The 25,840-nt window shown below is 43.6% G+C and overlaps 1 protein-coding gene across 1 annotated transcript in view; it reads right to left on the reverse strand.

Moving 5' to 3' along the window:
- reck (reversion-inducing-cysteine-rich protein with kazal motifs) overlaps window positions 1–25,840 on the reverse strand; it is an 87,676-nt gene that overhangs the window by 32,708 nt on the left and 29,128 nt on the right. The window contains exons 4-14 of the mRNA XM_085362571.1: window positions 22,856–22,892; window positions 21,138–21,223; window positions 21,015–21,062; window positions 20,472–20,505; window positions 18,437–18,634; window positions 16,878–17,136; window positions 16,604–16,777; window positions 4,152–4,364; window positions 3,067–3,203; window positions 1,819–1,962; window positions 1,551–1,739 (exon numbers count right to left, since the gene is read on the reverse strand). Coding sequence (XP_085218697.1) covers window positions 1,551–1,739; window positions 1,819–1,962; window positions 3,067–3,203; window positions 4,152–4,364; window positions 16,604–16,777; window positions 16,878–17,136; window positions 18,437–18,634; window positions 20,472–20,505; window positions 21,015–21,062; window positions 21,138–21,223; window positions 22,856–22,892 — 1,519 coding nt within the window. The remainder of the gene's footprint in view (window positions 1–1,550; window positions 1,740–1,818; window positions 1,963–3,066; window positions 3,204–4,151; window positions 4,365–16,603; window positions 16,778–16,877; window positions 17,137–18,436; window positions 18,635–20,471; window positions 20,506–21,014; window positions 21,063–21,137; window positions 21,224–22,855; window positions 22,893–25,840) is intronic.

Raw genomic sequence — 25,840 nt, forward strand, 5'->3', positions numbered from 1 at the left:
CACTCAATTTTTTACGACACTGGATTTAACCAAGGGCTATTGGCAGATTCCCTTGTCTGCAGAGTCCAAGGAAAATCATTCTCCACTCTGCATGGTTTGTACCAATTTGTCTCTCTTCCATTTGGCTTGTTCAGAGCCCCTGCCACTGTCCAGTGCCTCACGGACCAGGTGCTGGCGCCGCCTGCACCTGGTCACACCTGCTGCATATTCTGCTGCCTACCGGGCTGATGTGATCATCCACAGGAACACCTGGGCAGAGCATGTGCAGAGGGTGGGCACGGTCCTGCATTCCCTGAGGCAGGCAGGGCTCACGGCCAACCCAAAGAAGTGCGCAGTTGGACTGAGGGAGGTACAGTATCTGGGGTACCACTTGGGAGGCAGGCAGGCGCATCCACAGGCGGAGAAGACAGCCACCATTGGATCCTGCCCGTGCCCCAAGACCAAAAAGTAGGTGAGGTGGTTCCTGGGGCTGGCTGGGTACTATCGCCGGTTCGTGTCCGTGTTTGTGTCCAAGATCTGGCTCAGCGGTGCGTTTGTGCCGTTGAAAAAGGCTCTCTGTGGGGAGCTGCTGCTCAACACACTTAACTTTTGCCTCACTTTCATCCTGCAGACAGATGCCTCAAACAGAGGGCTCTGGCCAGATGCGGCCCAAGCCTCAGTCGGGCAGTGGGTCGGTGTGGCAGGGGTGTGGCCTTTGGCTCTGCTGCAGTGTAGGAGGGGTGGGGGAGGGAGGCTGAGGTCCAGGTGGAGGCAGTCAGACTGATGAACTCTCTTCCCTTTTTAGTGTCGCCAGAGATTGGAGACAAGAAAGAAGTGTGGGGTCAGCTGAAAAGCTGACCATGCCAGAGATATTTGGTCGAACCATTTTGTGTGTGTGTGTCTGAATTAAATGAAAACAGCCAATTAACGCCATGCCGGGTCTGAATCGTTCACACCATGCAGTGCAGCACAGAATGCTCAGACCTCTACAATGGAGAAACCAAACAGCTGCTCCATAAACGTATGGCAGAACATAGAAGAGCCACCTCTGACAGGACAAGAGTCAGCTGTACATCTGCACTTAAAAGATACAGGCGAGGATGCTAATGTTCACATTTTGGACCAGAGGAGAGAGAGGCCATCTATGTTGTTGTAAGCCACCTCCTCTGTTGAACGACAGTCACTGAACAGAAGGGTGGGTAATGACACCAACTGTCAGCCACCTACGGTGCAGTCTTCAGATCCCTTCATCAGGCCTCCAGCTCACCTTGAAAGAGTTTGCAGCCAAGTATGAGGAGGCAGGAATGAGAATTAGCAATGCATCAAGATAATTATTGTTGAGCTTCTTAAAATTGGGAGATATGTAATAGAAATGGCAGTTAATGCAGTACTTCTGTTAAATCCCATGAATGAAAGGTGAAAGCCTGCACTTCAAAAACATCTGGATTGTTTGATTTAAAATCTTCTTTCCTCGTATGCAGAGGCAAAATTACTAAAAGAATTGCTTCATTGTCCAAATGCTTAAAAACTAACTGTATACTATAAGAATTGTATGTCTTTAAGAGTCCTACTCTTCCTGTGTCCTCCTACTATGCAGGGCTTGCTGGTGTCCATGCAGGGCATCTCCACACAGTTCTCCAGTCGCCCACTGGGACCACAGCTGCACACCTCGAAGCAAACCGTAGGATCAGTGCGCGTAGGCACTTGGATACGAGCATCCTGTTGCACCAAGAACTCAGAGGCTTCACCCATTTTGCAGCCTGAAAACATAAAAACAGACTTCAGCCTCTTGAATGTGAATAATGTGAAGCTGCAGAAACGGACTGTAGTTTGTCTTACCTGGCACACAGAGGTATGGCTGACAGTTTAGCTCATCGAGGCAGCCCTTCCTGTTCACCTGGCATATGTGGTTGCTTGGACAGGGGTTAGGATTGCATGGATGGATAACCTCCTTAACAGTGTTGCTGCCTAGGGAGCTGGGTGCTTAATGGTGTGTGGAAAAGGAAAGTACCATTAATGCTTTCTGTTTTTAAGAATGTGAATATGTGTTTTCAAAAGAAAAGTCTCATCAGGAGAAAAGAGACCTAATGCAAATCTACTATGAATTCTAATACGTAGCATATAGAGGCTCGATGTCCAGCCCTTAGTCCTATGTAATGGAAAGACAGTTCCAGCTGAGCCTGACTCTGTCTTTCCATTAAATAGGACACATGTGCTTATTGATCAGATCATTCAGTAACTTCAAATATAATAAGTGTTGGGACAACTGTTGTTGTAAAAAAGGTCTACATGAACTTCAAATTAAAAGCTGAAACTATTAGAGACCATTTTTGGCATGAACTGGATGCTCTAACATCCATGATTTGGGACTAGGAGCCAAAGACTGACAAAACAACTACAGAAAATTGCTGCACATTCTACTGTGCATGTGTATAATGTATGCTTTTTTATTGTATAAAGCAACGCGTGAATCTATTTACATTTGTACCATATCATCAAAACTAGCCTTAAGCTGAAGGTAATTAAAGAAAAAAAAAGCAACTCAGTCATCTTGGCTACTGGTAACGTCAGGGGCACAGACGCTTGTGTTTTAGGCATCATTTCTGTTAAGAATAACTGAACTACACCATTAGCTTGGCTAATGTTCCCAGTGTGCAGACAAACAATAACAATAATTAAAATAATAATAATAATGATAATAACTCTTTCAGTTTCTTGTTTTCAGTGCATTACCTTGGCAACAGGAAACAGCGACACAGAAAATGTCAAACACTAGTGACTGTAATCACTGAAAGGCCCATTTTGAAACCACTGAGCATTGGATCGGGATGATAATATTTCTTTAAGTCTGCTGTGTTACAAGCAGCAACGTGTTTGCTAAAATGTTATTCAAAACAACATTGTAGGATGTACTGTATCCACCAGCTTCTGAGCATCTGTGCTCTGCTGCCCTCTAGTGGCAAACTCAATTGATTTTTCAAAAGTTTTTCTTTTGTTATTGAATTACAAGACTGCATCTGTTTCATTTACAGCTGATCCCTTCTGTTTCTGTATAATGCAAACAAACGCTGGAGTAACCTGACTCACTAAGGTATCTGTAGAGAGGGATGCAGTGTTCAGGGTCATCAATAGGCGACAGGAGCTCACAGATCCTCTCTGGTGTTTGTCCTTCGTGAAAACGTTTTGTATCTCCACACTGGGTCAGGATATCCACACAATCTGATCTGAAGACAGATAAAACAAATAGAACAGCTGGTACGTACAAGACAAGAAAAGACAACAATACTTTATTTGTTCGAGATTTTAAAATGATTTAGTTAAAGTCAGTAAAAACATTCTAAATAAACTAAAATATGTGTGAAGTTTGCATGTTCTTCCCGTGCTTGCCTGGGTTCCCTCTGGCTTCCTCCCACAATCCAAACACATTCAGTTAGTGGGGTTAGGTCAATCTAAACTGAATCTGAGTGAGTGTGAATGGTTTTATTTCTCTCTGTGTTCGCCCTTTATTAGGCTACCTGTCCCCGCCTCTTGCCCTATGGTAGCTGGGGTAGGCTACAGCCCCCCGCGACCCTGATAAGGATAAGTGGAAGAGAATGGATGGATGACAAGAGGAATATCCCAAGGTAACACTGAACCCGAATTCTAAATAAAATAAAGTGGGTACAAGTTTAAACAAAATACAAAGTAACAATGCTGTGTAACATTTTTTTCTTGTCACATCAGCTGATGGCCTCCAGCTTGCACTGAGGTGGTTCACAGCCAAGCTGAAGTGGCAGATATCACATTTAGTGCCTTTAATACTGAAGCCATGGTTTTTTTGGCCAGAAGGGGGAGTCGTTCCCACTCTGGGGTCGGGATGAGTTGCTGCCCCAAGGAGAGGATAATAAAAGTATCTCAGGGGCAGAGGGGAGTGGGAGAAGGACAGACGAACTAGTGTCACGTCTGCTGTGATGCAGAGTGTTAATCAATTTACAAAGCAGGTAACAGCTGACGGCACGCCACACACACAGCCGCCATCTTTATTCAACACAGGTGCGATAGGGTGAGGGGTTAAGTCATTGAGGACTCACATTCGTTTCTTATTGGTTGTATTATGACAGAGCTTTACATTCATTATAGATATAACAGAGAGAAGTACAACAACAGTCATGTGAAGGTGAGAGGAGACCTACTTGCATATAACGCTCCCTCTGGACCTGCTGTGGCAGGGTTTGATCTGCAGGGCGCAGGCCACAGCCTTCCACATGTGGGGCTGACACTTCCTAATGTCCAGCACAGGGATGTTCATGAAGGGCATCTTAATTGTACCATTAGACCACAGCTTGATGTCATTCATGGCACCCTGGTCTGACTGGATGTTACAGCTGCGAAACAGCTCCGTCGGCCTGTGGACAGACACAGAAACACAACAGGAAGTCAATGAGCTGTTCAGCGGTGCACGTGCAGCAGCTCCCACAGAGGGAGCCAGAGATCCTCTGAGAAACGTCACACAGGTTTTCCCTTCTTAACCACATCAGGAATCGTCTGTGGAGTCTGATTGGTGGGTTTAGTCTCAAGTGAGTCAGCTAATTGGTGGTTTAAAATACCGACGGTTCCACAGGGAAGGTTCTGGGTGTGGTTCTATCACTCTGTGTGTGTGGGGATTCTGTAACCATCATGGCCAACTTAGGTTTGACTTCCAAAGCAAAACTAAATGTGGTAATGCACGGGGTCAGGCTAACAGGAGCTTAGTCCATGCAGGAGTGCAGCAGTACAGAGTCAGGCTTTTCCATCATTTTCTGACAGAGTTCTCTGAGAGGAATTTATTCTTAATGTGGCAAATATCAGTGGAAGTCTGCACTGTGGTTGCTGCGTAAAAGAGTGCAGTTTGAAATCTCCACAGGTACTGATACAGCTCTGCTGCTGTGGACGGCCAGCATCTCCTGGGTCTTCCCCTATCAGCCTCTGCGTCTCATTATTGCAGTGTCACATCCTGACACACACACACACACACACACGCACACAGAGTAAAATAGTGTTTTTTCTGTGTGTGTGTGTACCTCCCTGTGTGTGTTGGTGCTGTGTACAGAAGCAGCATTCCTCTCTTTTTCTGTCTCCCGTTTCCTTTTCCTGTTTCTCTGCTTTCTTCTCTTATCTTTCATCAGTCTGGCGTTGACCCCGCCTGCTCCAGCATAACATCCACAAGACAATAATATGAATAAAAAAATAAAACAAAAGCATAAACCAGAAAAAAGCCTCCTAGCCTCTACCACTGTGCCTACACTGGTTGAACTACCTTCCTGATATTTATACTTATTGCTGTGAGTAAAAGACAGGCTGCAAAGTGTTATAAAAGTGTTATAGTGCCTTTTCTAGTGCTGTTATATTTTTAAATAAAAAAAGAGGTTCAGATACAGCCACTTAAAATGTCTAGCTGCTCTGTGTCAGGTCCACGATGGAGCTTGGGGGTGTTGCACACTCACAATCACCCACAAAAAAAAACAGTTATGGTGGGGGGAAGAGAGTATTGACAGGTGTCCTTATCCTGCAGATGAAATAGGTAGCCAACTGACATGTCAGGCTGTGTCAGGGCTATCTGACCAACAAGGAGAGTGATGGAGTGCTGGTGGTCTGGCCTCCACAGTCACCTGACCAGTGGAGATGGTTTGGGATGAGATGGAGCGCACAGTGAAGGCAAAAGGACCAACAAGTGCTCAGCATCTCTGGGAACTCCTTCCAGACTGTTGGAAACCATTTCAGGTGACGACTCATGAAGCTCATGGAGAGAACGCCAAGAGTGAGCAAAGCAGGAATCAAAGCAAAGGCTGGATGTTACAAAGAATCTCAAATATCAAACGTTCTGAGTTAATTCATACTTTTTTGTTTGTGTTCATTCATAGTTTTGATGCCTTCAGTGAGAATCTACAATGTAAACAGTCATGAAAATAAAGAAGAACCATTAAATGAGAAGGTGTGTCCAAACGTTTGTGCTTACAGACTGATCACATGTGCGACACACCAAAACAAGTTTAAAGGATCTATGATGTCATTGATACCAGTGAAGAACAAAACCGTAACAGCTAATTATAGACCCATATGCCCAAAATATGTTGATCGGAAAATACTGTCAAAAACTCTTAGCAGTGAGGTTAGAGAAGCTGGTAATTATTCATGAGATCAGGTTTCACGCAGAACAGGTCTGCAGCTGGTAACACGAGGACGGCCTGGAAGAGCTGCTGCCGTGTCTGTAGATGCCACCGAGCCGCACCTTAGTTAGACTGGAAATGAATAAAAATGCATCGTACGTTTTAAATTAAATGAACTGATACTTTAAAAGCAACGTATATATTTAATTAATTATTACAAGTTTTAATGAATTCATGACACAACAAATTATTTAATGATGAACTTGATTTATTTTGGCAGTCATGGCCCTCCATAATACTATCGTGGGAGCTAGGACTTGTGCTCAGTTCAGCCCAGTTTGCAGTGGACAGTCTGCTGCCAACCTTACTAAACCGTGATTCATTAAATCTTCTCCCAGCTGCAGAAATACAGTCATGCACGACTTTTAGTCACAAAAATGAAAATGCACCAACAGTAATTACTGCCAGCAGCAGAAACAAATGGTGTTGCACTGGTGCAGCCCACTACGTCTCAGTCTTCCTACATTTAGTCTACAATACAAACTATCCAGCTGTGGCTGCTTGGCTCCTCTATCCTATGGAAGTGCAGTATGACAACGTGGGAAGGTATTTCTGTTATGTTTGTATTTGTCAGGCTGTCAATAACAACATCTGGACAGCCATACTTGGATATGCAAAATAAAGTAAAACATCCAAAAGTTTGGATCACCAGTAAAACCAATGAAATACTTTTTTTGTATCTAGTATTTATAAACATATAAAATCACTTGGAAATAACTTTTCATCATGTACTTCCTGTTTTTGAAACGCTCTGTGTGTGGGCTTCACAACAGGAGACACTGTGTACAAATAACACACACTATACTGCAAACACACATATGAACCTGAGCGACAGCCTGTTCTTACTCAAACTTAAGAAACAAATGAAGCTAAAAACGTCTTTTTTATATTTTCATGTTATTAATTACATAATTATTCAGTTATAAATTGAAGGGGACCTTTAAGTCAGAAGCTATGTTTCTTGAATTCTCCCAGAGTGGCCCCATTTCACTTCATCCACCATCCCATTCACACACCACTGTGTGTCTGTCTATTCATACATTTGTGTCTCCATTTCAGAACCCACAGGGTCTATTTATACACATTTTCTTTCATACAAGAACTCAGAAGCTCAAACTGCAGAGGAGGCTGTTCTACGTGGACCACACTCAGCAGTTTAACAGAGGTAAAGCGCTGCCTGAGGACATGCTCTCCCACACTACTGTGGAATAATCTCACTGGCTTACACCACTGATGGTGGCTCTTTGCCTCAAGTTCAACACGGTCCACTCAGTTCCTGCCCGAATGTGAAAATGACCCAGATACCATGACAGGACGTTTCTTTCTTGACCCTTTACTCCCAGTCACATTTATGGCAGCAGTTAATAAGTTGCTTAGTTAACTAATAATTAATGAACTCATTTAGTTAGACAATATTCTGTGGTTATCTGATTTTTAACAAAACAGCGAACACGTGGCCAGGACATGGCCTCCATCGTGCACCAAGGTCTTTCTATTCTACTTCTGGTAACTGGAGGGGAGTTTGTTTGGTGCTCTTATACAACTGATAAAACAGATTATTTGACATCAGTTTATTGATTATCCATCTGCTCGATCCCTGACCGCCTCAGTCTGCACACCAAGTATACTAGGGCATCATACTAACCCCAGGTTGTTGTCTGAGGCACTTTGAAAAAAGTGCATGTATGGATGAGGCGAGTTGTTTCTACTCTAACTGAGCACCCAAGAGCTATAGAGATTGACAGACCACGTGACTTTCGCGCATTGCATGCCGGGAACTCGTGGCAAAACAATCCAAGTACTTGCATCAAATGCAAGCATTTGCAGCACCGCAAAACGTTCATTCTCCGGTTCCAATACCTTCTTGTTTTTTCTTTGCCCCCCAATAAGTTATGTACAAAACGAAGGAGAACAATGCCGGTCCGTACAAAGACAGACTTGATGAAAAGACAAAGAAAAGATACGAGGAAAAAATCAAAGGAGTGAAAGGGTTAGATCCTCACGAGCACACAGAGGGACAAAAGATGTTAGCGTGCTGCCCAACTTTCACCACGCTCATATTTATAATTATACGCTTCTTGGAGTGAGTGCACACACTCATGAAGTTTAGTAACTTCAGGTCACTGCAACAAGCCCAGGTACAGTTTACCGACGGATGGGTGCAGGACCTTGAAATGCACCGTGTAGAAAGTAAAGACCATCGTACATATCATAAGTTTACCAGTCTCACAAATCGTCTTCATAAATACACATTCGTTAACCGTTTATTAATATAACCTTTGAGCTCAACGGTAATTAATTAGTAGTGGAAATAATTTCTGGTAGCATCACAGAAATGTAGCAGTGACAATAATATTGTATGTTGTAATCGTACTGGACAATTAGTGATACAAAACAACTGTTTTATCCTGTGAATAAAAGTATATGTTTTTGTCAATGTACCATAATAACAGAAGCGAAACGCAATATTGTGTCAGGACAATTCACTATTTATGCACAATAAACAAAGGAGCATAGCGCGACAATTTCTGTTCAGCGCCAGACTTGCTTGTAACCTATATCACCAATTATGTTAAGAAAAATGACGCATTAACTACAACAGCAGACTGACCTTCGTGTAAATGTTTGGAGCAGACTAACCTGTGAGCTGGAGTGTTCTGGGACGTTATATTTGGTCTTTGAATGGCTGCAATCCAGTCGCGTCTTTGTTACTTCGGAAACACGGCTCGAACAATTTCTCTTCAACGACGTAATCTGATAACAACCGATCTCTTTACCCGTCGGCTTCCCGTGGCTGTCATGTGACTGGCTATTGCAGTTAATAACACAACAGCTTCTTGACATTTTTTGTGTTTCTTTTTATCGCTGTGTAACTGATTTCAATTGAAAGCCTGCGTGCGCTAGTACCTCTTGCCACGAGTTCCCAGAATCCTTTGCGGTTTTACCCCTGAGTGACGTCACATTTTCAATCTCTATATAAGAACCAGTCCTAACAAACCCTTGTGTGTCAGTGGCAGCTGAACTTCATTCAACCATGGCCTGCAATGACTTTGCCAAATTCTTCACAGAAAAATATCCAAAAGATTGGACAAGCAATTGGTACATCAACAGCAGATCCAGGATATGTACTGTGTCCACCGAAAAACAGTTTAAACACCATGAAACAGTTTCACCTGATTAACAGCAAAGACCTGGAGGACATCTTAGGTCAACTGAACTCCTCCTCCTGCTGTTTAGATGTCCTGCCAACAAGTTTTTTCAAAAAGGTCTCAAAGACTTTGGAGTCAGACCTGTTACAGATCGTCAACTTTTCTTTATTATCAGGTGTGTTTCCAGAATCACTAAAAACTGCTGTAATCAAACCTATACTGAAAAAGGACAATCTTGACAAGACACAAATGAACAACTACAGGCCGATCTCAAATCTCCCATTTTTAAGTAAGATCATTGAAAAAGCAGTTTCTCAACAGCTCAGTTACTTCTTAAACAGAATAACTGCTATGATGCCTTCCAGTCAGGTTTTAGACAGAACCACAGCACTGAAACCGCTCTGACCAAAGTGTTCAATGACATATGTCTGAATACAGACAGTGGAAAAATGTCAGTCCTAGTTTTACTGGATCTCAGTGCAGCATTTGATACAGTTGACCACAACATATTACTCAAACGACTGGAGAACTGGACAGGTCTTTCAGGAACTGTACTAAACTGGTTCAAAACATACGTAGAAAACAGGAAATACTTTGTATCAATAGGTAACTTCACATCTGAGCAGACAAGTATCACATGTGGAGTTCCCCAAGGTTCCATCTTGGGACCCCCTCTGTTTAACATTTACATGCTCCCACTGGCACAGATTATAAAGAACAACAAAATAAACTACCACAGCTATGCAGATGACACACAAATATATATCACAATGTCACCAGGAGACCGAGGCCCTGTACAGGCTCTTGGTAAATGCATTGAGGAAATTAATGACTGGTTGTGCCACAATTTTCTCCAGCTAAACAAAAACAAAACTGAGGTAATAGTCTTTGGCGCCAAAGAAAAACGATTACAGGTCACCAGAGAACTTCAATCTATACATCTAAAAACCACAAACCAGGCGAGAAATTTGGGTGTAGTGATGGATGCAGACCTAAACTTAGAAAAACACATTAAGACAATAACAAAGTCAGCTTACTATCACCTCAAGAATATATCAAGGATAAAAGATCTGATGTCTCAACAGGACCTGGAAAAACTAGTCCATGCATTCATCTTTAGTAGGCTTGATTACTGTAACAGCATCTTTACAGGTCTACCTAAAAAAATCAGTCAGACAACTACAGCTCATTCAGAACTCTGCTGCTCGAGTCCTCACTAAGACCAAAAAAGTGGACCACATCAGTCCAGCTCTGAGGTCCTTACACTGGCTGCCTGTCCGTCAGAGGATAGACTTTAAAGTTCTGATGCTGACCTATAAAGCTCTGAATGGTTTAGGACCAAAATACATCAGTGACCTCCTGACCCAGTATGAACCTTCCAGATCCCTCAGGTCATCTGGATCCGGTCTTTTATCAGTTCCCAGAGTCAGAACCAGACACGGAGAAGCTGCATTCAGCTTTTATGCTCCTTATATCTGGAACAAACTCCCAGAAAGCCTCAGATCAGCTGAAACACTCAGTTTATTTAAATCCAGGTTGAAGACTCACCTGTTCTCAGCTGCATTTGAATAAAGCACCAAATCCACACTTTTAAGCTTAAATTTCAAAACTTACACTAACTACTGATCTTATCTAGGGATGGGTACCGGTGTCCGGTGCCATGATGGCACCGGTTCTGACATAAACGGTAGTAACCAGACCGAAAAGCAGCGCACATTTCGGTGCTTTATTTCGGTGCTTTTTTTTCCTGAGCTGTGATACACTTCTAGCCAATAATTTTACGTTTCCGAGGATAGTAGGCGGGGCCAGGTACGTACGTTCTTTTAGAGCAGAGCTACAGATTAAAATGCCCAAGGCGAAAAGTCTGGCTGTACTTCACAGCAAAATATGCAAACTCAGCAGCCTGCAACAAGTGCTTTAAGCTGATACTGTGATACTGTCAAAGGAGGTAACACCTCAAATCCGATGAAACACCTGGCGACGCATAGCGTTTTTTTTAAAAAGCCCAGAAATGTGCCGTATTTGATAGCTTGCTGCGAGACCTCACACTGAGCGCATCTACTGTGCGTGGGTTGCCTGTTATCTGACCCGGAGTTAGCAATATCCCCCAAAAACCCCGAAGAGGAGAGTCCTGGCCCCTAGCCCTGCCAGTGTATCAGAAATGATGAGGATGATGATGCAGCAGCAGCCGTTCTTCTCTGCGTGAGTAGCTTAATGTTGTTCGTGTGTAATTTACGTTGAGTAGGCTAACCACGTTATTAAGATAAGATAAGATAAGATAACCTTTATTAGTCCCACACGTGGGAAATTTGTTTTGTCACAGCAGGAAGTGGACAGTGCAAGAGTTATATAGCAAAAATTAGAATACAATAAGAATAAATACAGTACACAACTGTACAGAATAAAATAAAATACTATATACAGTAGAATAAAATAAAATAAATATACAATAAGATAAAAATAGAATACAAATACAAATACTATATACAACTGAGTAAAAATACAACGATGACAGAAAGGATTATTGCACTTAGTATTATTGCATATGTATGGATGTGTGTGCTTGATCAGTTAAAGTCTTTATTATGGAGTCTGACAGCAGTGGGGAGGAAAGACCTGCGAAATCTCTCCGTCCCACACCGTGGGTGCCGCAGTCTCCCACTGAAGGAGCTGCTCAGTGCTGTCACAGTCTGCTGCATGGGGTGGGAGATGTTGTCCATCAGGGATGACAGCTTAGCCGCCGTTCTCCTGTCACTCACCACCTCCACTGGGTCCAGAGGGCATCCTAGAACAGAGCTGGCCCTTCGGATCACCCTGTTCAGTCTCTTCCTGTCCCCAGCAGAGATGCTGCCGCCCCAGCAGACCACACCATAAAAGATAGCAGAAGCCACAACAGAGTCATAGAATTTCTTCAGGAGTGGGCCCTCCACTCCAAACGACCTGAGTCTCCGCAGCAGGTACAGCCTGCTCTGCCCTTTCCTGTAGAGGGCGTCTGAGTTATGAGTCCAGTCCAGTCTATTGTTCAGATGAACACCAAGGTACCTGTAGCTGTCCACAGCCTCAATGTCCATACCTTGGATGTTCAGTGGTTGCAGTGGAGAATGCTTGTGCCTGCGGAAGTCTACCACCAGTTCCTTGGTTTTACTGGCGTTGATCTGGAGGTAGTTCTGCTGGCACCAGTCCACAAAGTCTTGGGTCAGACCTCTGTACTCCTTGTCGTCCCCATCAGTGATGAGGCCGACTATTGCAGAGTCATCAGAGAACTTCTGCAGGAAGCACTGGGTGGAGTTGTGGGAGAAGTCTGCAGTGTAGATGGTGAAGAGGAACGGAGCCAGAACCGTTCCCTGTGGGGCCCCCGTACTGCAGACGACCCTGTCCGACACACAGCCCTGAGTCCTCACATACTGTGGTCGGTCGGTGAGGTAGTCCAGGATCCAGGTAGTGAGGTGATGGTCCACTCCAGAGTTCACCAGCTTGTCCTTTAGAACCGAGGGAAGAATGGTGTTGAAGGCACTGGAGAAATCAAAGAACATGATTCTCACAGTGCTTCCAGCGGTCTCCAGGTGAGCGAGGGAACGATGTAGGAGGTGAATGACAGCATCATCCGCGCCAATGCCAGGCTGGTAGGCAAACTGAAGTGGGTCCAGTGATGAGCTTATTAGGCGCCGAAGCTGAGCCAGGACCAACCGCTCCAGGGTCTTCATCAGGTGGGATGTCAGAGCCACCGGCCTGTAGCTGTTGAGGTCCTTGGGGCGTGAAGTCTTTGGCACTGGTACAACACAGGAGGTTTTCCAGAGCTGTGGGACTCTTCCCAACCTCAGGCTCAGGTTGAAGAGGTGCTCCATCACCCCACACAGTTGGTCCGCGCAGGACCTGACGACCCTCGAGCTGATGCCATCTGGACCCGCTGCCTTCTTGCCATTAATCCTCCTCAGTTCCCTCCTAACCTGGGTGGTTGAGAGAGACAGGCTGGAGCCTTGTGTTGAGTGTGTATTGGATGCTGTTGTTGGGGGTGGGGGGGAGTGAGCAGGGTGAATAGAGGAGGTGTGAAGTGTCTGAGGTGGAACAGCAGCAGCCGTTCTTCTCTGCGTGAGTAGCTTAATGTTGTTCGTGTGTAATTTACGTTGAGTAGGCTAACCACGTTATTACATTAATGCATGTAAGGTGAACTAGCAAACATCATCATAGCTACATGCGGCTGTCTTCTTGTTTGATGGCAGATACTCCCTTCACCCTGGCCAAAAAGGCTAAAATGACCAAAGAAAAAGTGGAAAACAGTTAAACATGAGAGGTTTTGGATAAAGTTTGTGTTTTTTCCATTGTTTAAGCACTGCTTCCAGCCAAGAGTGATACCATATTTGCCCTATAGCTGCAGAAAAGGCTAACGTTGTTATCTTTTTACAAAAAACCAGCTGAACATGAGAGGTTTTTGGACCAATTTTGTGTTCTCCATTCTTTAAGCACCGGTTTGAGCACCGTTTGAGCACCGGCACCGTTTCAAAAGTACCGATTTGGCACCGGTATCGGATAAAACCTAAACGATACCCATCCCTAATCTTATCTATTTCTGATTTTATCTGTTTTGATTTTATATACTGTTTTGTTTGTTTGTTAATTAGTTTTTGTTTGCTTGTTTTAATCAATTTTAAATCATGCTTTTTATTTGTTTTTGTTTCTAATGTCTCTGTAAAGCACTTTGAATCACCTTGTTGTTGAATTGTGCTATACAAATAAACTTGCCTTGCCTAAAGTGTGATTTATGTGGCTGTCCTGAAATGATGATGATGATGATGAAGTGTCCTTTAGGTTTACTGGACAGTAACTGTTTCTCTCTTTGAATGTGTACATTTGATGTTATACGTCCTCTCAGTATTTCTAAAGCTGCGTCCACAGTTTGGCCTAATGACCTCAGAACAAATAAACTCTTGTTCACACACACACACAGATTTTGCAAACAATGGCAGGTGATGTAATAACTGGAGGGACTGGGAAGGGCTGATGGCTGGCTGTTAAGCGGTGGCCCAATTTGAGCTTCGCATCCACACAGGAACCAGAGTCCTCCACAGAGCCACACTGTTCACTTCAATAGCAGTTGGAATAAAATACACTGTAGCACAGTGGTCCCCAACCTTTTTTGCGCCACGGACCGGTTTATGCCCGACAATATTTTCACGGACCGGCCTTTAAGGTGTCGAGGATAAATACAACAAAATAAAACCGGTACTGGTACCAAAAAAAGAAGATTTATTCATAACACACGTGAAAAGACCCAGGAAAACCGAGTTAACGATCAAAACGATAACAAAATAACGCTGAAAACCGATAAAACCCTGAAAACCAGACATTTCACACCTGAGCCTCAACTCTCGCGGCCCGGTACCAAACGACTCACGGACCGGCACCGGTCCGAGGCCCGGGGGTTGAGGACCGCTGCTGTAGCATATCAACTTCATTCAGAAAAAGAAAGTTAACTGCACAGAATCTCCTCTTATCTGCAGATGATGTGGTTCTGTTGGCTTCATCGGGTGGGGGCCTCCAACCCACACTGCAGCAGACCCCACCCTAGTGTGAAGACAAGAGTCTGAGGCCATGGTCCTCAGCTGGAGAAGGGCAAAGTGCCTACTTCAGCTCAGGCACAGATTTATAGCTGCTTTGAGATTATTATGTTATTCCTGATTGAATAAAAAAAATCAGGTTGTAACCAAATATAAAACTAAGGTATGATTATCATCGCTTTTGTCCTTGTTTAATATTTATTCTATTTTTTTTATCTTTATTTTGAACATGTTGAAAAAGTACAACAAAATAGAATTAAAAGAGACAAATGAACAAAGCAAAACAAAAGGAAAACGAGCAAACACAACTATTTAAATCCAGGTTGAAGACTCACCTGTTCTCATGCTTTTTATTGTTTTTGTTTTTTAATGTCTCTGTGAAGCACTTTGAATCACCTTGTTGTTGAATTGTGCTATATGAATAAACCTGCCATGTACCAGTATTTCCTGTAATACTGTGTCCCATCCCACAGATACACCTTTACACTACACTGTACCCTATGAGGACATCCAGATCACACAAGCTGTGATCAACAAGCTGCAGAAGTGTACTTTTAAATCAATGAACAGTTTGTCTCTGTTCATGATCAGCTCTTTCTAGATGACTCCCTTTAAGTCAGTGTGTTGATGTTTATTTAGTCCATAGTGAAAACCTATTTCTGGTATTTCAGGTGGAGTCACAGAACTTTTGACTTACTTGTTAATCACACTTCAAAACATAGTGACTAAAAAAAGGAACAACAGATCAAAGTCAGAAAATGGCATTACAATGCATGAAACAAGTTTCTAGTTTTCACCTCCTAGGACCTGGCGTCCACAAATGTGGACATCACATTTTGGGTTGTCTAGACCAAAATACTACATTTTGCTCTACAAGGGCCTGATATCCACTTACGAGGACGTTATTCTGCTACTTCTCTATCAAAATTTAAAACGAATGTCCTCATATGTGGATGTCAGGCCCTTGTAGAGCAAAATCAGGTAAAAAGATAATTCTTTGTTTTTAATAATGGAGTGGATTTATATAGCGCTTTTCAAGGCACCCAAAGCGCTTTACAATGCCACTATTCATTCACTCTCACATTCACACACTGGTGGAGGCAGCTACGGTTGTAGCCACAGCTGCCAGATCGCACCATCGGCCCCTCTGGCCAACACCAGTAGGTGGCAAGGTAAAGTGTCTTGCCCAAGAACACAATGACCAGGACAGAGAGCCCGGGGATCGAACCGGCGACCTACTGGTTACAGATATGCTTCCCAACCCCCTGAGCCACGGTCACCCTCATTCATCATGTCCCAATCAGCCCAAATAGCAAAGAGAAAATAAAAATGCATGAAATGAAAGAGTTCGGATCTTAGGAGGTTAATGTTGATGGTGTGCAAGCTTCAGATCTGGGGATCCACACGTTTATCTACAATGTCACACCTGAACAGACACAGGTGATTATGAGAAGTGGTCAGTGGGAACAGTACAAAATCAGATATGCATTAAAAGTTTAATAACGATACTAAGGCGAAGAGTACGAATTATTCACCTGCGCCTAAGAACATCATGCCAAATAAGATTTTATTTCCTCACTTTGATTTTGTCTATGGCACAAAATCATAGCTTGTGTTGGCACAGTACAAATTCAGGCTCCTGTGAGGAACTTCCTACATATGTAGATAACGTGTCACTGACATGCAGTGACCATAACACAGCCATTTTAAAGTGGGTGAGCAGTAGAAGACTGACCTGTTATTGAAGTTGGTGCAGTAAGTGAGGTCCTTGCAGCCCAGCTGGCAGGGCTCTCTGACGTCAGCCAGGCAGTTGATGAGCTCTGTTTCCACTGGGTTGTACTCACAGAGCTGGTCAAAGTCTTGCCATGTCTGGCTGCCCCAGTTGGAGCTGATCTCCAGACACATGTCCCTGGAACACATTTATAATCAACCTGTAGTTCACCTCTGCTCGCTGTAAATGACACCCAAACACCGTCTTTCACTGATGTCAAGAACTAAAAGTGGCATACCTGCAGAGTGAGGTGTTGGCTTTGGAGCAGCAGTGCAGCTTGGCACAGTCCATCTTGGCAGGAAGGTTATCCTCTTCAGTTATGGAAGGAGTCTGGACACTGCTCAGAAAGCACTGCCACATAGGCTCCTGAGGGAGCGGCTGGGAGCCGCACTCTTTGATCAAACCCTCCATAATCTCATGCTCTGTGCTCATAGTGCGAAGGATTTGTCGGCAAGCCATCTGGCAGTGGGTAGCTGCCCTGTCGCAGCAGTACAGACCTGCATGTGAGACAACGTTACTGAGTTTATACATCGCCCACTGAAATTCCCACGCTCACTACATCAGTCACGAAACTGCACACACAGAGTTTCCACAGATATTTGTATGTCTGTTTAACGAAGTGAAACACTAAACATATATAGTCAAATGTGCAGGATGTCACTCTGTGTGTGAGGCTGGCTTTATGGAAGATGTTTAGTGCAGACGTCCCACAGTGGGTTGGTTAATACACTCATGTTAACTAACTAGTGACAGAACAACAGAACCAAAGACAAGAACCAGTCGTGGGGATCCCGTCTGCACCAGGCCTGGCTGCAGCACTGAGCTGCACAGCAGGGCTCCGTGGGGTAAACACATCCATGTGCTCGGTGTTCAGGACGGTCACGTGGTGCAACAAAAGGTTTATTCAACAAACCTTCAAGCAAGGGTGCGTAGACCTGGGATATAGAGTACGCTTGGGGAGTGTGATGGTGTGTACAGTGTCTATTTAACTGTCTCCACGTTGGGTGAGTGCTGAGTAATTGCATATGCAAAGCACACTGTGCACTGTCGATCTTACGTGCTGCACAATAATATTCAATATTTAGTATTTACTGTTATCTTCACATAGATCATCGCGATGATGTCGTTTATTATATTGCTGTCTTTTTTTGCTTGTTTTCTCTTTTTTCTTTCTCAACAGGTGATCCAGGTGATTCATAGATGTATTTTTTGTCGGTTTGTTTTGTTTGTTTTTGTTTTTTGCCCTTTATCCCCATCCCTCTGTTTTTCTTTCCCTCTTTCTTTCCCCCAGTCATGTCTGTCCCGTGCGTAGAAAGTGAAAATAAAATAAAGTAAACAATAAAAGGGGAATCAAATAGACCAATACGGCAAGGCCGGGATGGTCCATTTGGTAAGGTAAATCCGTTGGGCATCTTTGCCTTTAGACAATAATTCTGATGGCAAAGAGCCAAACAGGACAGGAGGGGGAAAAAAACCTTTCATCTGAGTTTTTAAAGTTATGGATAAAGATCATTTTTGCCAACTTGCCGACTCTTCAGCATGAATTCATAACTGCTTTTACACTTGGAAATTATTAAAAACAAATGTTTCTGTATTACCTCTGGAGTGAATGGTAGCTCAGTCAGTGGTAAACATGGATGAGCTGTACTCAACTTCCTGTCTTAGTGATCGTTTTATATGCACCATATGACATCTGCAGAGTCTCATGGAGTTTGTTTCTAATCCAGCACTTTACTCTCTTCATAGCAAACACTGAGCTGCACTTCCTTTTGTTGTGTGTGAAGCAGATGGACTTACTGTCCACAGGGCTGTGTATGGGGTAGGACTTTGTGAAGTTGTTGACACAGTGAATCAGCTGAGCACTGTGAGTCTGACAGTAGTCTTTGACAGCGCTGATCTGGGACACGGTGGGGGTCGAGTCAGTCCTGAAGATGGCCTGGCAGTACTCTCTGCAGGTGGTGTGACGACCTGCATAGCTGCAGCATGTAGAGCCCACTGCAGGGACACACACACATGCACACACAGGTTAAACAGTAAGAACAGCTGGCTGAGGTTAGGAGTATCAAAGTATGCAGTGACTGTGCCAAGTGGGCCTGAGGTTTTCAAGCTCTGCCAAAATCCCAGTTGGTTACAGTCAGGGAAACAATACCATGACTTGCAAAGAAATGAAGAGTTTATCATTGTGATGGTGCTTTCTTTGTTATTTGTCACACTGTCTCAGATTCACAGATAAACTGGAACAGTGAGGACTCCATCCAGGACAATTCATCCAAGAGCACAGAAGCACAGAGAGAAACAAGAAATGCAGATCTTACTCGCCTCAGGTCAGAGTTCATTATTCAGCATTAAGGAAGGCGCGGGGCAAAACTGGCATCAAGGAGTTCCAAGGAAAAAGCCCCTGCTTACCAAAAAGTCCACACAGGCTCATCTCACATTTGACAAAAAACATTGTGACGAGCCCCAAAACCTTTGATAAAATCTTCTGTGTGTTGTAAAGTCCCGATCCATCGGCATGAAACTAACACAGCATTTCATAAACGCAAAGCACCAACAGACAAACATGGTGGGAGTGTAATGGTCTGGGGCTCTGCTTTGATGGAACCATATACCCTGAACCCACACCTGAAGCTCAAGCACCCTCAGGTTATGCAGCATGGTCCACCAACCAAGCAACCAAGCAAGCAAGCAACCAACCAACCAACCAAGCAACCAACCAGCCAACCAGCCAAGCAACCAACCAACCAACCAACCAACCAGCCAACCAGCCAAGCAACCAAGCAACCAACCAACCAACCAACCAACCAACCAAACAAACAAACAAACAAACAAACAAACAAACAAACAAACAAACAAACAAACAAACAAACAAACAAACAAACAAACAGGTTTTGAAGAGGCTTAGTGACAGACTGGACTCAAACCCTACACAGCAAAATCTCCAGTGTTAAATTAATACTAGAGAGTGTCTGTATGTGTCCACTCCTCTGAGTGTTAAATATAACAGTGTTATATGTTTAAAAGTAACCTAGTCAGTTTTGAAGATTAACAATGGCTAACACTGAGCAGTGCTGATTTTCTAACACTGGAATATTTCTAACATTTTGAGTTATTTTCCAGTGTTAGAAAATCAGCACTTATATTTAACACTCAGAGGATTGGACACATACAGACACTCTCTAGTATTAATTTAACACTGGAGATTTTGCTGTGTATCGACACACTGTGGCATGCTCTTGGAAATCCTCCACTGTGACTGAATGAAAACAATTCCGCAAAGAAAAGCAGCCTTCAGAGCAACATGAACGACTCACTGCTGGTTATTACAAACGCTCGATTGCATTTCTCCTCATTAGGTTCAAGGAGCAGCCACTCTTTAACGGTGAAAGGAAGGTTTGTTTTCACAATAGACCATTGTTTAATGAGTGTTTTGCATTAACTTGGATTATCTTTGTCTAATATTAACATTTGTTTAACCCTGTGAAAAATGCAAGTGTGACAAATAAAACTAAGAATAAAACTGGCACTGTACAGCAAAAAACGAATACCACTCAAACTATTCTGTAAAGAATCACAACAAACAGATATAACAACAACAACAGCAACAACAACAACAACAACAACAACAGCAGCAGCAGCAGCAGCAACAACAACAACAACAACAACAACAACAACAACAATAATAATAATAATAATAATGATATATCCTCTAAACAAGAAGTTATGAGGTAGGCAAATTACAATGCTCTGCTATTTGTTTATTTATAGTACGTATGACAAACCAAGGATGGAGACAAAAACACTAAATGTGGCAGGAAGTGAGTGAATGACTTACTTTCATTTTTGGTGATGCAGCTGTAGAGCGAGTTCTAGAATGAGAACAAGAAGCTGTGGTGACTCTGCTCACACAGACCACACTACTGCAGCAGAAACATGTTACTGGATTCAAGTCTCTGAACCACTGAATGACCTTTGACCCTTGACTAAAAAAACCTATATTTGTGCTTTAGTGATTGATCACATTTCATTCAAACATTGGAACAGACGTGAGGAAACTGTGATTCTGACCAAGAAAACACTTGAAGGAATAATAATAACAACAACAGTGTGGAAACATTAGTAACTTCCATGTAAGCGTGCACATTTTCATCGACACATTGATACTCTTGTAAATCTGTAAAGGGAGCAGTCGAAGGAGGAAGAGACAGAAACAAGCACGAGGACATTTACAGTCTGACAGCTAGCTTCAATAAGCGATGTAAGCATAACAGCAACAATCCATCTGTGAGCGACACAGAAACACAGAGCTAAGAACTTCATCTGTCTGACAGTGTGCCACTGCAAAATAATCTCACCTCTCTGAAGCTGTTGGACTTACCTCTGTGGTTTTCTTGCATACTTTTGTTATATCATTTTTTGAAGATGCCTACATGGGGAAAAGAAATCAGATCAGTGTTGGGGACAGCAGCTCGCACCCCAGGATGGACTCACAGCATCTCACCTGTTTGCATTCCTTGCGACACTCGGTCGTGATGGCCAGTTCACAGCAGCCCAGCCCCACCCAGCCTTCTGATTTCCTCGATACTCCTGCAAGCAAATCATACACCAGAGAATCAGCTCTTTGCCACGTGGATTTCTTTCTATGGCTATTAACTATCACACTTTGTGACACTGATTTATTTACTGTTACTGTGAATTATGAAAACAGATTCACATTTACTTATTCTGAGATTTTCATATTCAAACGAGAGCAGCGATAACACCATGGAGGTGGTTTTATGGTGAAGCAGAGCGAGCGAGTTCACTGCCTGCAGTAAGCTCTGCTGTCACATGTCTGAAAACAAAGGTGTTCACTGTAGTCACTGTCTGTGCTTCTCATGCTGTATATTCTGATCTTTGCAGAGTGAACTTCACTATCTCCACGTGTCCGGGGTGGGTGGAAAGTCCTCTCCCCCATCTGTCCAGCCACCATCGTGCACGTGTACAGACACACCTGCAGGACCAGCTTAAGAGTAAATCCATGAATGTTGCTGGAAATCAGTGAACATCAATGATGGACGATGTCTCACTCTGAGAGGACTGGAGGAAGGTTTTTTTGATTCCTTCATCCATCCATCCTCTTCTGCTGATGTTTGTCAGGGTCATCGGTGAGCTGAAGCCTGTCCCAGCTAACATAGAGCGAGAGGCAGGGTGGAGGACACGTCTCCAGCCTGACGCAGGGCTAGCACCCAGAGACAGACAACCATTCACACTCACATTCACACCTATGGGCATGTAGAACCACCAGTGACTCTAACCCCACTAACTGCATGTCTTTGGACTGTGGGAGGAAGTCACCCAGAGACAACCCACACAAACACAGGGAGAGCATGCAAACTCCACACAGAAAGACCCCGGCCTGATTCAAACCCAACACGCTCTCGCTGTGAGGCAGCAGCGGTCTCGCCACTGTGCTGCATAGCCCGAAGTAGACACCGCCCTCAACAGTGTCACATCAGAAAACACCCAGAGGGACATTTTAGACACCTGTGATTCCACAACAACCAAATGTTTTCAGTTGGTGCTAAGCTGCCGACTGCTACAAAGCCATGCTGTTAAGAACATGACGTACACAACCTGACACTGCTATCATCTCTCATCAATGTTCCTCTATAAACAGTATGTACTGTACATTTACATGTGCTGTCCCCGTGTCTGCCCGGCCACGTGTGCTTCTGTTTACTTTCTCCTCTCACCTCCCCGCCAGGGCGGAGCTCATTGCGGGCTCCCGCCCTTGGCTCACGTACCTTCTCTTTATCAGGCTGCAATTATGTGTTGGACATTTAAGGCCGGGACACAGACGGTCTCATTGCTGGATGATTGTGCGAGACACGTTAGTGAATCTCTAGCTCTGTGAATCTCCTGTGTGTTTTTGCCTCTGAGTAACCGGCGTTTCCCCGTGTATAGTTTTCCTGGACCCGTCATCTACGGAGAGCAAGTGTGAATGAGATTCCCTTCCCGGATTTTTCCCTTGGACCCTGCAATTGCCCCACTGTATCTGCACTTGGTGATTGTGTAAATAAATGTCATTCCTTGTATTGGACTCTGATCTGCGCTTGAGTGTGACATGTGCTGCACCAACAGATGCCGGTGCAACAGTTTGCAGACAGATTTTATTTTGGTTGGTGGTTAAATACAACAGCAGATCAGCATCAGGATGTCGTGGTTTCACCTGCTTACCTGGAAGTGTAGAATTGATGCACATCCAAAGTTCATTCTGTAAGACATAAAAATGGTTAATGTCAGAGGTTATTAACAAAAAACCTTAATAACAGCTTTTATAATTCAGGTAGCATAATTATCAGATATGTAGCTCTGTTTTTCTCACACACCGTGGGTTTGTTAAAAAAGCAATTTTGCAATTCCACTTCAATGTCTGGGAGAAGAAGCACGAACTTTGGTAACTTTATAATTCCATGTGAATATATTAGTCTGCAGGTCTTTTATGAAAGTAAATGGGTGAAATTAGCAGGTGATAAGAATAATGTTTCTGGCTTGTTCCACCAACCATAGAAGAGGGCGTTACACTTTGGCTGAAGAGAGAAGGAAGCTGGTTGGATGTAAGAAAATGTTGCTTTAACAAAAAACTGAACGAGTTATTATGTGGCCACTCTATAATATTCTTCATATTTATAATAGAGTGATTTGTATATATTAGTGCTATTTGTTAAATGTGTGAACTCTGTAACAGATTGGATTATTTAACTAGCTGAGTCTGTTGCTGTAGCCCACATCATTTCCTCAGGGATTAATAAAGTTTTGTGATTGTGTTAATGTTTCAAAGAAACAATTAACCAATGATTTATTTTCAGAGACAGCTGTAAAGCAAACGTACAGATCAGCAGCTCTGATTGGCTGCTCTGCTGACCACATGTCTACTCGACTCCAGATGTGCAGCAAGCCCAGGTGTGACCCGTGATGCAGCACACTGTGCACGGCTCCTTCGCTGGTTGTTGGATCAACAGTTTCAGTGAGCCGGTGCTCACACAGCAGTTATCTGCTGCACTATATTAGTTATGCAGAAATCCCATGACTTTACAAAATAACTGAATAAACTGAGCCAGTTCAGTTTTACAAAGAACAGACTCTACATTCTTCATTTCAAACTGAAACAGACGAGTGTTGAAAATATGAATGTGAGGAAACTCCCACTGGAACCAGAGCCCTCTGCGTCCTCTGCGTCCTACAGCTGAGGGACGCAGACACATGTTGTCGAGCTGGTACAGGACAGTAAGACGTACACTTGTTGACATGTCAGCTGTGTTCTCTTCACAGCTTTCAGAAAGCACTTCTTCAAACTCACCGGGCTCAAAGTTTGGCTTTGAAAACTCGGGTTCTTTCACTTCCATAAGGTAACCAGCTTTCACTGCTGAGTAAAAAGAGACTGTTGTTTCCTCAAACCTACCAGCCCCTCATTTATCTTCTCTGTAGTCAGCTGTGCTTACCCGTTCTTGTACTGTTCACCAGGATCGTCTCACAGTGCTGATGAATATTTTATTCCTTGAGCACTGAAACGTGAACACACCAAACACACAGGTGGATAAACAGGAGCTGCTCTGCTCTTCTTGAACTACTCGACACTCTGTGTCCACTTTTCTCCTTTTTGATAACGTTTCCATGAACAGCAGCAGTCTTTTTTTATTTTTTCATTTTATTTTAAATTGTACAGCGAATACATTTTTGTCACTACAAGGGAACGCTGCCTCCTCCCACCCAGCAGCCACTGTGATCTGTTTTTACACTGAAGCTCTGTTTCACAGAGAGGAACAGCAGCAATTATCCATCACAGCTTGTTAATCAACCACAGACCCAGAGAGAGTTTCAGGTCTTTGGAAAGCACACAGGGAAGTTCATTATACAACAGTCAACAGTCACAAAGACTTAGAAAGGAGACTGAATATGAAAACAGGTCCACTGAAAGTATCCATGTTTCTCTTCTGGACATACGCAGTCATCGTTTTGTCACATGACTCACACTGGAGTGGATCTCACCTGGATGCACACACACGCACACAGACAACCCACCTTAGAAATGTCTCAGATAAGCACCTAGAGGAGCCTGGTCTGACAGACACATGGGCAATATACAGACAAACGTCCCCAAGGACACTTTTTTTGATCGTACTCTGATCTGTTTCTTCACCAATCAGTCTGACGTACACAGATACCAGCAGTAGCTCCTGCAGCTCTGGCATTATCAAAGGCATCAGTGCAGAATGACAGGAACTCTACCACACATCACCTGTCCCCTGGTATCCTTTGGGATGGTGTGAAAGCATACATGAGACGGTGAATAATCTAATTTAGTTGTGCAAAAGAAAAAAGAAGCAAAGCTAAGGACAGTAAGGTTACTAGAACAACATCAAAGATCATAATCTCCATAATCTATTCTGCACTCAGAGATTTCCACAGTTTATTAACTGACAGGGCAGAGGGCAGCTCTAGACTCAGTGGTCAGAGGGACGGCGAGAATGCCAGCTGGTCAAGCTGTTTGTTTGAGCCCAGCAATCACCTAACAGAGTTATTTTAATGAGTAACGATCCAGAGGATTCACACAGCAACACAAGGATAAGGGTAGGTTAACATGTGTATGAGATGATGAGGACAGCGTTGGGCGTTAGCTGAAACCTCTCAGGGAGACCAAGACGAGGAAAGTCAAATTACATGTGAAACACCATCAAACTGAACCTGCCTCCCAGTGTCACAACATGTCAGTGAAATCACCACACATATGGTGACGATACTGAAATACTACTATTTTTCACAGATGCATCTATGGTATGAGTTTCAAAGTCCTTCATCATCTTGTTCTTGAGTCGCATTAACCTGGCTGTCCACGCTGCCCCGCCCACCAGCCCTCCCAGCTGTTTACAGCTCAGGAGTACGGACCCCCTCACAAAGTCTGCAAATCCATTTTGTTTTTAGCAAACAGATCCAGCAGAAGAAACTTTTGTAGCAACAGCGTCGGTTGCAGAGCATAAAAATAAACCTTTGCCAGTGAGTAGTTCATGGTTTGTTTTAGTCCTCAAAGTTTTATTCCTTCGCAAGTTGTCGAAATACAAGAATGCTAGAGAACATGGGCACATGGGGACAGTCTACATCAGAGCCTGTTGTTACTGGAGCCTGTTTGCATTATAATGACCTGCGTAGGCCTAAATTTAACGT

This window comes from Diplotaxodon limnothrissa, linkage group LG9, assembly GCF_057381915.1.
Source record: "Diplotaxodon limnothrissa isolate DT_005_m linkage group LG9, D_limnothrissa_male_GT1.1, whole genome shotgun sequence".
NCBI classification, from domain to species: domain Eukaryota; kingdom Metazoa; phylum Chordata; class Actinopteri; order Cichliformes; family Cichlidae; genus Diplotaxodon; species Diplotaxodon limnothrissa.